The following is a 15,024-nucleotide window of genomic DNA, read 5'->3' on the forward strand; positions in this document are numbered from 1 at the left end:
CTCAGAGAGATCACCTGTTGGTGAGGAAGAGAAATAAATTGGTGGGCCTCCCAATTCAGTGATTTAATGGCCATGATAGAGGTAAGTATAGGGAGCAGAGGGACACCTAATCAAGTTTTGGAGGTCTTTTAAAGTATTGCTTCAGCTGAGATATAATGATGGCTGCTCATCATTATAGTTATCTAAGCAAAAGAATAAGGGACAGGGAAGAGGATAAGAGGGATAAGTAGGTACCAGAGAGTGGGAATACCACGTTCACATCTAGTTGTAGGAAATAACATGGCAAATTCAGGGAATTAAATGTAGCTCAGAATGGATGGGAGATAAAACATGTTGTGTGAGCTGGGGCTAGGAGAATTGTATGGTGTTGGTATTGGAAGATGAAATTGAACACATAAGCATACTTATATCCTACAGTGTCTTGTTAAGAAGTTTATATCTTCTCCAAAAAGTGGTAGTGAGCCATAGAAGAGTTTTAAGGAGAAGAGTAATTGAATTGATTAGATTTAAATTTTAGAAGCGTTATTCCGAAATACATTTGGGATTTGTGGGGCCGAGCAGTGGTACTTGGAAACACTTAGGAGACAGGCTAGGAAGCTGATTAGTAATGATGGTGGCCTGAACTAAGGAAATGTGAAGAAAATGTAGTAAAGAGAAAATGAGCAGGTAACGATTAATCCAACTTGGGCCTGGAAGTAGGGGACAAGGTGAGACTCAAGGATGACGCCCAGGTTTTTAGATGATGGACCATTCAGGAAGAGAGTACAAGAAAAATGGTTTGGGGATCAAGATGTTTTCCACATTGATGTTGAATTTGGGGAGTTTAAATTAACTGGTGGTGCATTAAAATATAAATATTGAGTAGGCTTTTGTATATACAAGTCAGGAGCAAGGGAAGAGCTTTAGGCTGGATTTCTAGACTGGAAAGTATTGACTTATTGAAGTGAGTGAAGCCTAGAAAGTGTGTGGAGTTAGAAGAGGGCCTTGAGGAGAATACTCACAACAATGAAGACTCTGCTGTGGGTGGAGTATGAAGCGAACTTTAACCAGCACTGGCCGTGGTTGGGGAATGTGTGGCACAGATGGTCACTAGAGCCAGGGTGTGGAGGAAGTGTTTATTCTGTAGCTGTTCCATGATGGACTACCCTGTGCACGCTCTGAATTCTTTGACCATCAGTTTTTTTCCTTTCCATTTTCCAGGTATACAGTTTTTCAGGATCCACCACACAAAGGAAAAGTTATAGAACGGTGCTCATATGCCAGGCATTGAAAAGAAATATGACTTTCTCAAATAAAATAAAAGCATTGATATGGATATCATGCAGCATACTCTGATATTTTGTTGTTGTTGTTGTTTTTTACCTCATAAAAAAGTTACCAGAACCTCTCTTTCTATGTGTTCACAAGTTCCTAAACTTCTCTGAGTCTCAGATTCTTTATCTGTGAAATAAGAAGTTTAGATGAGATGATTTTCTGTATGATTTTATGAAGTACAATAGGGATACTGTAAGCTAAAATATAATTTGCACCAGCTTTCATATTTTAATAGCAGGCATTTCTCTTTCTGTAATAGAAATTAAGATCCAATTTTAAAAACCTAATTTTTCTTTTTTAATTTTCTGTTTCACACTTGATCAAAACTGGCAGTTTAATGACAAAAAATCCTTTGCAGGTATGTAGCAGTATTTATAACCACTAGGGGTCAGGCTTTTCAAGAACAGTTAATGCCCTGTAACTGTACTCTATGCACAGTTTTGACTCTAGAATTGTTGGGTTTTATTAAGCTGTTCTTCTCTTAAGGTAAATGTGCTCTGTTCTATATATTTATCCTCATTGAAGTGAATAGGATTTTGGTAATTTCGTTGGCTTTCTGTTGTCTCGCATAACTGAAGTAGGTCATCATTGGTGCTGCAGTGCCCAATATGAGATTGTGCTGTTGGTTTCCCCTACAGTGTCGTTTTATACTCCACATTTCAAATATTGAAAGAATATATGTCTTCTGTACATCTACATGGAGAAGAGTCTAGTTTAGTCCTGACGTTTCACAAATAGATTTCTTGTTTTCTCTCAGATTATTTCCAAATGGTGTTTTTTCAAAAGGTCCTCTTTCTATTAGAACTATTAGAAAGAATTGAGTAATGGTTTTGGGCTAAGCGGGGAGATGTTATAAATGTGTCAAATAACAGTAAATGAATGCATCACAGGAGACTATGGATCAGGGGAATCCAAAATTTTTTCCTTCTGTCAATTGGTATAAGAGCTAGAATAACTTAATATGGAAGTAATTAATAGATAATATATCATTTGTATTCCTTTTGGGACCTGGTTTTGCATGATTATCACTTCCATGAAATTTGTTGATAGACTGTCATGTTCATGTTAAATAGTTTTTAATAGTGAATTTTTTGGATTTTGAAAGAATTTTAGAAAAAAGTTATTTTACCTCTTTAAAAGACAAGTTTTCTGAAGTGTTTCAAATTTTGTTTATTTACTACAATATCTATTCTGCAGATACTCATTTTTGTGGGAGCATTGAATTGGGTCTGTGATACAGAACGCTGTGATTAAGTCTCACTAATTGGTGTTTTATGGTAAATGCTTTGTGAAGATATCCTATTATATATAAAGCGATATTTTTCTTAGGTGAAAAGTGACTCTTAGAGTTATCCCTCTACATGCAGGGGATTGGTTTCAGAACCCACCCATCCATATACCAAATCTATGCATACCCAAGTCTTGGAGTCAACCCTGCGGAACCCATGTATATAAAAAGGCTTCCGTGTACTCGGGTTTTAAATCCCATGAATACTGTATTTTCTTTCTGAGTTTGGTTGGGAAAAAAAATCACATATTATAAGTGGACCTGCCCCGTTCAAGGATCATCATCTGTACTTTCTTTGAAAGCATTGCTATCGTTCACCTCTCCCCCTTGTCTCTCCCACTTTGTGACTTTATTTATGACCTAGGATAGAAAGCTGATAATTCCACTGTGCTGTTTTTCTGTAGTCACAGATAGGCATGCTACTTCTCTGTCAGAACCATTCAGCACTGTCGTCTTTGCTGACTAGGAATCAATTCTGGATGGTTCACATCGTCTATTAAAATGCTCATCCATTTACTTGTCACCTTCTTCTAAGGGACACAGATAGAGTAGTACTTTTGAATTCCTAGAAAAAAATGGCACTCTTGAGCAGATTGTTTATATCCTGTCCTCGGTTGATACTCTTAGTTTATTCACCTAAAAAAAAACTTTACCCCCAATTTTTATTTTGTTATCTTTTTCAGTAAGTACTAAGCTAGCTACTTAGTAGATCCCAAATCTAGGTTACTGTAACTAAATTATTATTATCTTAGGCATCTTCAAATTTGGTAGATTTGGTAGATTGGTGAGTATTTATAATGCTGTAAATATGGCACTTTCATCTAAGTAATCTTTGCATTTTTTTATCAGCTTTATTGAAATATAATTAGCATACAATTCATCCATTTAAAATATACAGTTTAGACCATGCATGGTGGTTCACACCTGTAATTCTAGCACTTTGGGAAGCTTTGGGAGGCCGAGGAGTTTGAGATCAGCCTGGGCAACATAATGAGACCACCCTCCAACCCCTTACAAGACATTTAAAAAAAAAAACTTATCCAGACATGGTGGTGTGAGTTCATTGTCCTAGCTGTTGGAGAGACTGAGGTGGGAGGATCACTTGAACCCAGGAGTTTGAGGCTGCAGTGAGCTGTGATTGCATACCACTACACTCCAGCCTGGGCAACTGAGTGAGACCTTGTCTCTAAAAAATACAAAATAATTGAAAAAAAAAAAAACCCTAAAGTATACACTTTAATGGCTTTTGGTGTATTGTATTTGTTTTAATTGTGGAAAAATATGTATAACATAAACTTTGTCGTTTTAATTATATTTAGGTGTACAATTCAGTGGCATCAATTACAGTCACAGTGTTGCGCAACCATCACTAACGTCTGTTTCCAGAACTTTGTATCACCCCAAACAGAAACTCTAGTCATTAAGCAATAATTTTATTCCTCCCTATTCTCAGCCTCTGGCAGCCTCTGATTTGCTATGAATTGCCTGTTTTAGATATTTCATATAAATGGAGTTATACAATATTTTCCTTCTGTACCTGGCTTATTTCATTACCATAATGTTTTCAAGGTTCATCCATGTTGCAGCATGTATCAGAAATGCATTCCTTTTTAAGACTGAATAATATTCCATTGTATCTGTATACCACATTGTGTTTATCTGTTGATGGGCACTTGAGATTTTCCCACCTTTTGGCTATTGTGAATAGTGCTGCCGTGAACATTGGTATACAGGTATCTGTTTGAGTCTTTGTTTTCACCTCTCTTGTGTACATATATACCCAGGTGTGGAATTCCTATGTAGTCTTATAGTAATTCTATGTTTAGCTTTTTGAGGCACCTCCAAACTCTTTTCTGCAAGGACTGTATCATTTTACATTCCCACCAGCACTTTCTCTACATCCTTGCCAACACTTGTGATTTCCCATTTTTCTCATTCCAGCCATCCTAGCAGGTGTGAAGTAGTATGTCTGCTTTTAAAACATTTAACCTCTGAGGTGACTGCAAACTAAGCATTTTACTTTGTAACACAGGTGTAGTCTCCTTAAGCCGTATTGTACTTATTTGGTAAAAATTATTATTAATGAGGACAGTTTTGGAACACTTAATCCCCAGCAGGTAGACAAATAATTATTCAGTGGCTTCTACTGCAGATTACTAAGCTGTGTCTTTTAGGGGGTGTAACAATGAGTAGAATTAGTTGTTGCCCTTAGGCAAGTAAAAGCAGGTGGGATATAATACGACATGGACATAAACCCTATAAAAGAAGAAGTACATACGTGCCTCCCCAGATGTACAAAGGATTGGAGGTACTCTCAATAGGGAAAGCCATGGCTAGTTCAGGCACAAAAGAGCGGACAGAGCATTATTTGAGAGAGTGCTTAAAGGGTGCGTGATTTCAACATGGTGAAACTAGAGCGTCAATTCAAGGGCTTACAGAAGGGATATCTGACCCATCTGTGGGCAGGAGGGTTAGTAGAGGGTTTCCAGAAATTTCAAACTGAAAATGTTAGGCTTAGAGGTCCATACTTTTTTAAAAACTCAAAACAAGAATTTAAAAAATATATATTTAAAAAATTCATTTGTTTTTATTTTCCCAGCTTTTATAAAAGTTGAAATAATTTTGGCCTGACAGGGATCTTAATAAAAGCACAGTTTCTTGAAATGGTATTCTGTATGTTTTAATGAAGACATATGTTTGGATTATTTAAATAAAGGGCCATTATTCTTTACTTCCCATATGATATAGTTTTTCTGTGTCATACACCACCACAGCATGTACTGTCTCTGAAGCTGCATTAAGGAGGCAGGACTCCTTGATGAAATCACATCTACATTCTGCAGATACTTAAAAATTAATTTATGTTAGTGTAACTCATTTATATACATTCCGATTTGATCTTTAGGAAAACTCTGAGGAGCACATAGGGTAACAAATATTCTTGTTTTATGGGAAGCAGACTTGAAGTTTTGAGTGGTAGCCAGCCAGCTGGAATTAGTAGAAACCAAATTTAGTGCCTTTTCTGTGATTTTCCTAGAACGAAGTATTATTTTAGGAGTAATGCAGTTCCCATAAGTAGAAAAGATAGTATTTAAGTTGCTTAATTTTTTTTTAATTCTCTAGACTATTCTGCATTTATGGAATTTTCCACTAGGTAATATGCATTCAGGTCACATACACAGTGAGATTTCCTAAAGTGACAGTACAGATAAAAAGGCTGTGCAACTTGGTGATAATTGTGCTCCATTTAAGCAAACCATCAACTGGTACATTTTTTTTTTTTTTAAGATAAATTGTATTTTATCAAAATGGAAATCTTTTTTTTTTTTTTTTTTTTTTTTGATACTTTAAGTTCTGGGATACATGTGCAGAACATGCAGGTTTGTTACATGGGTATACATGTGCCATGGTGGTTTGCTGCACCCATCAACCCATCATCTACATTAGGTATTTCTCCTAATGCGATCCCTCCCCTTGCCCCCCACTCCCAAGTTGTGTAATTTTTTAAAAAAATTATAGTACTTGGTGTCAAAATCTTCTCCCTGATATCAGCAGTGTGAATTATCAGTAGATACCATCTGAAACCCTGGAGGGAAGTAATAAGCTTTTAAAGATCCTGATGATTAGCCTGTCTTTCACGGGGCCCTGAAATCAAGAATTCACCCTTTTCACATGGATATAATGGATTTGATACAGTATTTGAGCATTGTGCACTGTATATATGTATGTGGTCTTTTCCCTCTAGGTGGCTCTCTGGGTCTGTATAGATACAAACTGTTGAGAAATGTGGCTATTCCTACCTTTATTTTGCTTCTGTGTTCTGTGGGACTGTTAATTACATTTTAGTAAACTGTGAAGCCCGTGAACACATAGTATCAGCCACTCAATTTAGTGCAAGTTTGAAAAAGGAAATAATAAAGCAAATAATAATTAACATTTATTTATTACATGCTCACAAAGTTGGGGGAAGAGAGAGACAAGTGAATCTGTAATTGCATTGCTCTGATTGGGCCTAGTAAGTAAAGGTTGATAAGATTTCTATAATACACTTCATTTTCTAGGATCCAATCATTTGTACTCACTGTGAGATAAGTGTCTAGAACATAGGAGTAGTGATTTATCTGTATCTTTAATTTTCCATAGAAAACTTGGTTTTAAAAGGGAATAAAAATAATTACTTTTATACTTATGGTAGTGCTAAGGTACTAGGAAAAAGGAATCTTCGGATTTACCAGTATATGTATTTGTCAGTGCTCTCTTTTTATTCTTGACCATTTGACACTTTGATCAGTAGTAATGTGGCGTTTGCTTTTACCACTATATCAGAAGCACTCAGGGCTGTCTGGGTTATTTTTATCTTGTATCCTGATAGATTTTCATGCATTAACATGCTTTCTTGATAGCTTTTCTGATAGCTTTTCATGTGTTAACATGCTCTCTTCTCTTGGCATCAGTGAGAAGTATCTGTATCTGGTTCTTCCCATTCCTCTCCCAGTCATTCCTTCTTCTTGTGGATGCCTCTTAAATAGTGTCTTTTTAAAACAATTGCAATTTTCATTTCAGATTCAGGGGATACATGTGCAGGTTTGTTATAAGGGTATATTATGTGATGCTGAGGTTTGGGGAACAGTTGAGCCTGTCATCCAGGTAGTGAGCATAGTACCCAATTGGTAGTTTTTCAGCTCTTCTCCCCCTCCCACCCTCCCCTATGTTTATATCCCCGGTGTCTATCGTTGCCATCTTTATGGCCATGTGTACCCAGTGTTTAGCTCCCACTTATAAGTGAGAACATGTGATACTTGGTTTTCTGTTTCTGCATTAATTAGGTTGTGTACTTGATTTTCTTCTCTTTCTACTCTGGGTTCTCCATAGACAGTTTCATAAATGCCAAGGTTTCAGCTATCATTTATATGTTGTTTTAGTCCCTTAGGGCTGCTATAACAAAAATACCATAGATTAGGTAGCTTAAACAACAGATAATGATTTCTCACAGTTCTCGAGGCTGGGAAGTCCAAGATAAGGCACTGATAAATTCAGTGTCTCGGAGGCGGGGGGCAACTTCCTGGTTCTTAGACAGTTTCTGTGTCCTTATGTGATGGAAGGTTGTCAGAGAGCTCTCTGGCATCTCTTAAAAAAAAAAAAAAAAGTTTTTTTTAGAGACGTATATTGCCCAGATTAGAGTGGAAGTCTGGGACCATAGGTGTGTGCCACCACACTGGGCCTTGGGGTCTCTTTTATAAGGGCATTTATTCCATTAATGAAAACTTCACCTTCATGGCAAAATCACCCCCCAAAAGGCCCACCTGCTAATACCATCATATTGATGGTTGGGATTTTAACATAAGAATTTGTGGAGGGAACATAAACATTCAGTCCATAACATATGCCACTGGTTTCCAAGTCCATGTCTTTAGCCCATTCCTCTCCCAAGCTTTGAATCAAACCTTTACCTGCCTGTTGTGGCAGGCCTAGAGTAGGTTGTCAATAGCCTTGGAATGAATGAACAAATGTTTAGAACTTACTATCTGGAACGAATGAAAAAATGTTTAGAACTTATCTTCTCCATTCTCTCTTCTCCCCAAACCAGCTATCCTCTCTTTTCTCTCTTCTTGAAACTACTTCCCCAAATACAAGCTTGCTTTGAGAGTCTTTGACTCATTATCCTTTTTCTTACTCCACAGTTACCAATTCCTATCCAGGTTTGGAAAAAAGACTGACTTGGATGCATTGGCCCCTTCCCTAAGCCTGCTTTGATTGCATTTCAGTCAAGCTTCTAATTTAGATCCAGTCACAGTGCAGTGTAATTACCAGTATCTTTCTCTCCCCACTGTGTGAAGTTTGTGGGCATATAATTAATAAATGTTGGTTTGTTATTTCCTTCTTCAAATTTGTGTTAAAATAAGTGGCTGATGTTATGTATTGATGGACTCATAGTTTAATTATGCAGCTTTTAAAGCATATATTGATAGAAAAATTTTGAACCCTACTCCTGAAAATAAATTCCAAGATTTGAGTGATGAATCAGTATGGCAAAACAATTCCCAGAAGTGTTTCTTTGTGCATTCTTTAGGACTTGACCATACACAAAATGTTAAATTGTATACAGAGTGCATAGCAGCAATATGTTGAAGGACGTAAATAGTGCTTGGTACATTAAATGATAAAATGATCTCATTTGATTATAACAGAGCCTGTGGTGTATATATAGCTAAAATGGATATAGATAAGGTAATGTTCTCTCTGAATAGTTTGGGGTAATAAATTAATGTATTGTTTCTTGTTACTATGTTTATACCATTTCATTGTAATGCTGTAATAATTTCACTTGACTAATTGGGTGCAGAGGAAAATACAACTTTTTGCAGTTAGCTAAGAAGTTCTTTATTTTTGGTTTGAATTAGCATAATTATCTCTTCAGCTTGGAGAAGAAAAGGAAAACCTGTTTTAAGAAAAATGTTTAAATACAATTATTGTGTGTCAGTTTGGTGGCTAATATTCTTGATCTTAGGAAACATGACCACAATCTAGTCTTTTTTGTTTGATTAATGTTGAGATTAAGAGCTGCTGGAAATGAATGTGTAGGTTGCTACTTACCTTCTCCCACTTTTTTGTGCCTCTGTAGGTACATGGACTATATCGCACAACAGGTGCGAGTTTTGAGAAGGCCCAACAAGAGTTTGCAACAGGTGTGATGTCCAACAAAACTGTCCAGACCGCAGCTGCAAATGCAGCTTCAACTGCAGCATCTAGTGCAGCTCAGAATGCTTTCAAGGGTAACCAAATTTAAGAATCTTCAAACAATACATTGTTACCTTTTGACTGTACTTTTTTCTCCAGTTACTGTATTCTACAAATATTTTTATGTTCGAAACACAGAGTACAGACAGCATGGATATTTCCTGTTCACTTGTGCATGGGCTAAAACCAGGAAAACTTCCTTGTCTTATTACTTTACCTAATAGTTTCTTAATATTTCAGTGCCCCTTGCAGAAAAAATATTACATGCTAAATAAATATTCTCCATATTTTTTGGGGGATGATGTTCAGTGAATTATTTCAGTGGTGACCCACTGAAAATTAATAATGGTACTTATGATTAAAAACACATTTAATACTAACTGCAGTAGTTCTTTCAAGAATCTTTAGAGATAAGGATTGCGCATTGGAAAAGTAAACTATGTTTCATTCCTTTTTCCCTATTTATATTGAAAGAAATAGGCCAGCAGAGACTTAGGGATTTTAAATTGGCTTGCTTTTTAGCTGTTTCAGTCACCAGTGAAGAGCCTATTTGCATTTTGTAGTAGATAATGTAGTATTTGTCATCTTTTTCTTTTCTTTTTTTTTTTTTTTAGAGTAGCTGATATTTTGATAACAATCTCTGATTTGCATGGGCACTACATTTCTTATATTAAGAGAATTAGTATTTTGGCTTCTGTACTGCTTGTGGTTGTAGGATTCAGGGGTTAATGGAATCACAGAAATGGTTTTCTGCAAGTTTCTTTTAAATGAAAAGTTTGGGGGTGCAATATAAGAATTTTATATAATATGCAGTACATTATCCAAAAGAGAAGGTAGTTAATGCAGTAGAAAGTAGTGGTAATAATTCCTTTTAAAAAAAAAATTTCGGTAGTCATATAGTAACATTTTGCTATATGAAAACTTTGGTATATTCTGTGGTTACAACTAAGATTGTGTCTGGCAGCTCTTTTTGGGGGATGTGTGTGTGTGATTTTTAACAGAGGTATTAAAGGCTAGTCTAACTGTTGTCTAAAAAGAATGTACAGTATTTAAGGGATTTTCCTTTTAGCTTTTAATCTCCAGTGGCATTAAACCTAAAAAGACCCTGGCATTTTTTCATATACTTGAATCCCTAAATGCACCTGTCTTTCACTTTTTGAGACAGACTGAATATACCTAAAATTTCCAGCAATAGAAAAAAAAAAAAGCATTTAACTTGCACCAAGCAAGAAAATATAAATACAGTTAAATGCATTAAGATAATCACATTAAAATTGTTACTATGCAGCACAGAACTTCGTTCTTATAGTATTCTTGGGTTCAAACTTTGAATCAATTTTAACACTGATTAAGTGACTCAAAGACATTTGTAAGTCATGCTACTGTGTTTTGAAAGTCTAGCTAATTTAAGATTGCAGAATGATAGATGGTGATTTTTCAATTAGATTTTAAGTAAGGATTGTGATATTAGAGGCTGGAAATCCTTATTTTTTAAAAAATCGGATAGGCATAAATAGTTAAATTGCTTTCATTCTCCCCAAACCTGGAGTTACAGAAAAAGTTTCATGCTAGAGGTGGGATGCCAAGTTCTCACTATCCATGAAGCAGCGCTGTGTGTTACTAGGTAACGCAGATCCATCCAGATGGTGTTTACATTTGATTTATTTGGGATCTTATTGACATCAGGTATACTTGGAAGACATTTCTTTTACTCTTCAGCATATGAATTTAAAGCTGTTTTTGTAAATATTTCGAATCAGCGATAATTTCTACCTACATTCTCAACCAACTTAGCCAGTTTGTTTTTTAGAGCTTGTAGTGTTATTGGAAATCTTTTTTATCAGTATGCTTTATTGAGTGTAGATTTTGCACACATTCAAAACATTAACCACAGAATACAGCAAGAGCCCCTATATTCACTATTAACTTACATCCCAAGTCCATTTTTTTCTACACACTACAAACAAAAGATATATTAGAAACTTTAGAAAAATGCTGAAATACTTTGCTTCAGAATTGGAATGTTTATATTACATAGAAATCCTCAAAGGTAGCATTATTAAATAGCAAAGAATAATTAGAACCCACATCTTTTTTTGTGTGGATGGAGAAAATGTTTTAAAATTCAGTTATTTAATACCAGTTTGAGAGAGAAAATTGTTTTTTAAAAATATACATATGCATTGAAATGATGGCAATGCTTATAGTATGATCAAGTATGAAAGGAGCTTTAAATTCTTATATTTACTTTTCTCTATCAGTAAATTGTTAAATTTTCACTCAGCAAAAGATTGGCATTTGTTAGTGTTTTATATTTAATACTAAAATCACAGTCATGAAATCATAGTCATAAATGGTCTTCACATAGTAGTCATCCGTGTTATTTTTCAGTTTGTAATATTAAATTATGGCAATTTTATTTCAAACTAAAGTTTGAACACTGGAAAATCATTACTCAGTGATTTGTAATTTGGGACTTGGATTATTTATCTAGAGATGTTTGTATATTTTGTCAGTAACTAATATTGCGCTGCCATCATGGTGACTGTCATGGTTCTACAGAAATGCCCTCCATGTGTCCCTCTAATGTTGCATGTTTCAGTGGGTTAGAAGTTTTGTATATTTATTGTATTAACACAGAGTGTCATAAAATAAAATGCTGTTTACTGGATGTTTGTTTGTATAATTTTGAACATTATAATAGCAATTCAGAGACAGACATTGTTAAAGGTTTGATGTATATAGAAATTCCATGTTTGATTTTTTAAAAATATGTGTATAAGTCTGTCATGTGCTAAACAAAATAATATGAAAGACCTAGTTAAAAACTCTGAGCAACATAAAATGACCATTTTTCTGTTGCATTAGACCTTTACAGGTAGTAGAACAGGAGTTTCATCCATATTAAATAGTTTGGCCCCTTTAAGGTCAAAATACAGATCATCTAGAAGTTAGATTCAAAATGGAAAACCTATTCGTGGCTCAGATATTTCATTGTGGATTAAAAATGGGTGTCTCTGTACTAGTATTGTATTTATTCAATTGTATTCTGATTTCTAACTTTGCTACCTATTGCTGTTTTATGTACTGATGAAAGTACTTATTTGTGTATATTGGATTTTTCACTTGGTTAGCTAAAGAAGATGTAAAAATATCTAAAATAATGTTCATGGTGAATCTTCTTTTGAGAAATACATGTTAAAAAAGGAACGGTATTATTTTCTGGTTGTTGTATTTTAAAAAGCGAGTTTGGATTTTTACACCTAATTTACTTGGAAAATATTCTGTAATTCATGTTAAGATAATGTATGGTTTGCATTTTAAGGGGATTTATGTTAGGTTAATTAGTCGTTTCTGTAAATCATTTGTAATAGCGCTTTTTACTCATTACTGTATCTTTTTCTGAAAACACTGTTGTTAACATCTGATTTGGTACCCTTATTGGTACAAATCTGTGTTTAGCATGACTGTTTATATACAGAATTTTGTTATATTTTGAGCATTTTTTCCCCCTGCTTATGTATACCTTAGAATTACCATGGCTGTCATATACCATTTCACTATATCTCCTTTCAGTTTTTCCTTAAGGAAAATGTCCAGAGGAATTTGTTCATTTCATGTGATTAAGCCCTTTAGAGGTGAAAAAAGATTGGTTAATTTTAAAAAATTGAGGATGGTTAAAAAATAGAAAACACCTTACTTTGATACATTTTAAAGTACAATAGTATACATTTATTTAGAGTAGAATAATGTGTTTAAAACATGAGTTGTTTTAAATACTTTTTTATTAAGCTAAAAAGTTTTATCTCACATATTAAGTATTACAGAAAGTGAAGTATTTTGGCTAGAATTTTAGGGCACATTTTATAAAGCAGCATGCCTGTAATATTGGTGGGTATTTTTCAACTTTAGGACTTTGTCACAGTATGTAGAGAGCTAGAAATAAATCTAGAAACTTTCTAAGCCAGGTATTGCCACTAATCTATCTTATATAAGCAGATCTCTCTTACTTGAAGGTTGTAGGAAAATAGGGAAAAGACTGCTCTCCAGTTTTCTCACCCCAACCCCCCCTGCCCCCGCCGTGGGTTTTATATTTGCAATTTAACTTTGGGGTTTGGGTAAGACATTTAATGTATATAATTTTGATTAGTACTGGCCATGTTTCAAATGGCAAGGGAACATGGGAACTGTCATGTGGCAATGTAGTGAGTGTTAAACTTTGTGTTTGTCCAAATCCTGATTTATTTTCCAGTTCATATCTTTCTGGGCTTGACATGGCTGATGGTGTAGCTGAAACGCTCCTAACACTAAAAGCCATTTAATCTTTTCTCTAATAGGAGCAGAAAATAGTTAATCACCACCTAGTAATATAAAATTACTCTGAATATTATCTTCTATACATTAAAACAGTTCTATACCATACAAGTTTTATTTTTAATTTCGAGTTATTTTCAGTGCTTACTTAAATGTAATTCTAGAATTCCTCCACAACTTTTAATATTTTGTATGCCAGTGATTCTCAAGATAAATCATGGTTGTAGTAGTTGTTACTGTTGGCAGTTTGTCGTAATATTCAGGTATTTGGGGATGGGGGAAAACACCAAAAATCAGTGTCTTTTATCTGGTGATCACTTTGGTGTCTACAGTATTCTAGTCTCCTGCACAAAAACTGAACCCACTGGGCCTATGCATCCCTCACATTTTTTTTCTAGTATAAAAGCAATACATATGTGTTGTAGAACAATTAAAAATTCAGAAAGTGATAAATGCGAAAATAAAAATAAATCCTTAATTCTGTCATCTTGGGGTACCTCTGCTAATATTTTATTGTCTTCTAATCTTTTTCTATGCATATATATTTTGTAGAGTTAAGATATATAAGCAATATGGATTTTTAAAAACCTTATTTTCCCCTCACTTAGCTTTATGTCATAATGGCCTGATAGTTTAGTTTTTTAAATTAACCTAATTTATAAAATCAATATACATTTCAGTATAAATTATAGAAAATATTTATAAGCAAAAGAAATAACTAAAATTCTCATAATTTTACATCCATGAATAACTTCTATTAAAATCTGGTTTATATCTTTCTATTAATTTTTCTAGGAAGAAAACTTCCTAATATTAAAAATGAGATGACCCCGTACATCCTTGTACATCCTTTAGGGATATTTACCTAGTTCTCAAAAGCCACATTTCTTTGGGTCCTCAAAGTCCACACTGGTACTGGATGTCATCTGGCCATAGTGGACTCATTCCTGGCTCATCAGTTTTTTATTCTGAATGTAGATATGTCTAGAACGCTACTGTTGCAGACGTATCTGTTGGATATGGAACATAAGAGGTAGCCATTTTCTGCCATGAGGAAGGAATCACCAAGAAAGCTGGTCTGCAATGAAAGTGAAGAATGAAATCGACATAACAGGAGATGTAAAATGAATGACATAGAAAAGATCTAGTGGCTTTCCTTTTCCTTTACAGAGCCCTACTGCTCACCCTTATCCCATTATCCTCATAATCTTACCGCTTTTTCTCCCTCAGCTATCTTGAATTGGTTTCTTATTACTTTTAACTGGAGGATCTTAACTAACACAACAGTTTATCTTATTTCAGTTATGATATAAATATGTATTGACAATTTTAATATCCCTGAATATATTTCTGTAACATTTAGTATAGCT

At 34.6% G+C, this 15,024-nt stretch overlaps 1 protein-coding gene across 3 annotated transcripts in view; it reads left to right on the top strand.

Moving 5' to 3' along the window:
- SCAMP1 (secretory carrier membrane protein 1) overlaps positions 1–14,140 on the top strand; it is a 122,849-nt gene extending 108,709 nt beyond the window's left edge. For all 3 annotated transcript variants that reach the window (XM_065546396.1, XM_005557227.4, XM_005557228.4), the window contains one exon: positions 9,225–14,140. In XM_065546396.1, coding sequence (XP_065402468.1) covers positions 9,225–9,389 — 165 coding nt within the window. In that variant the 3' untranslated portion in view covers positions 9,390–14,140. The remainder of the gene's footprint in view (positions 1–9,224) is intronic.
- The last annotated feature ends 884 nt before the right edge of the window (positions 14,141–15,024 follow it).

This window comes from Macaca fascicularis, chromosome 6 (assembly GCF_037993035.2).
Source record: "Macaca fascicularis isolate 582-1 chromosome 6, T2T-MFA8v1.1".
Lineage (NCBI taxonomy): Eukaryota > Metazoa > Chordata > Mammalia > Primates > Cercopithecidae > Macaca > Macaca fascicularis.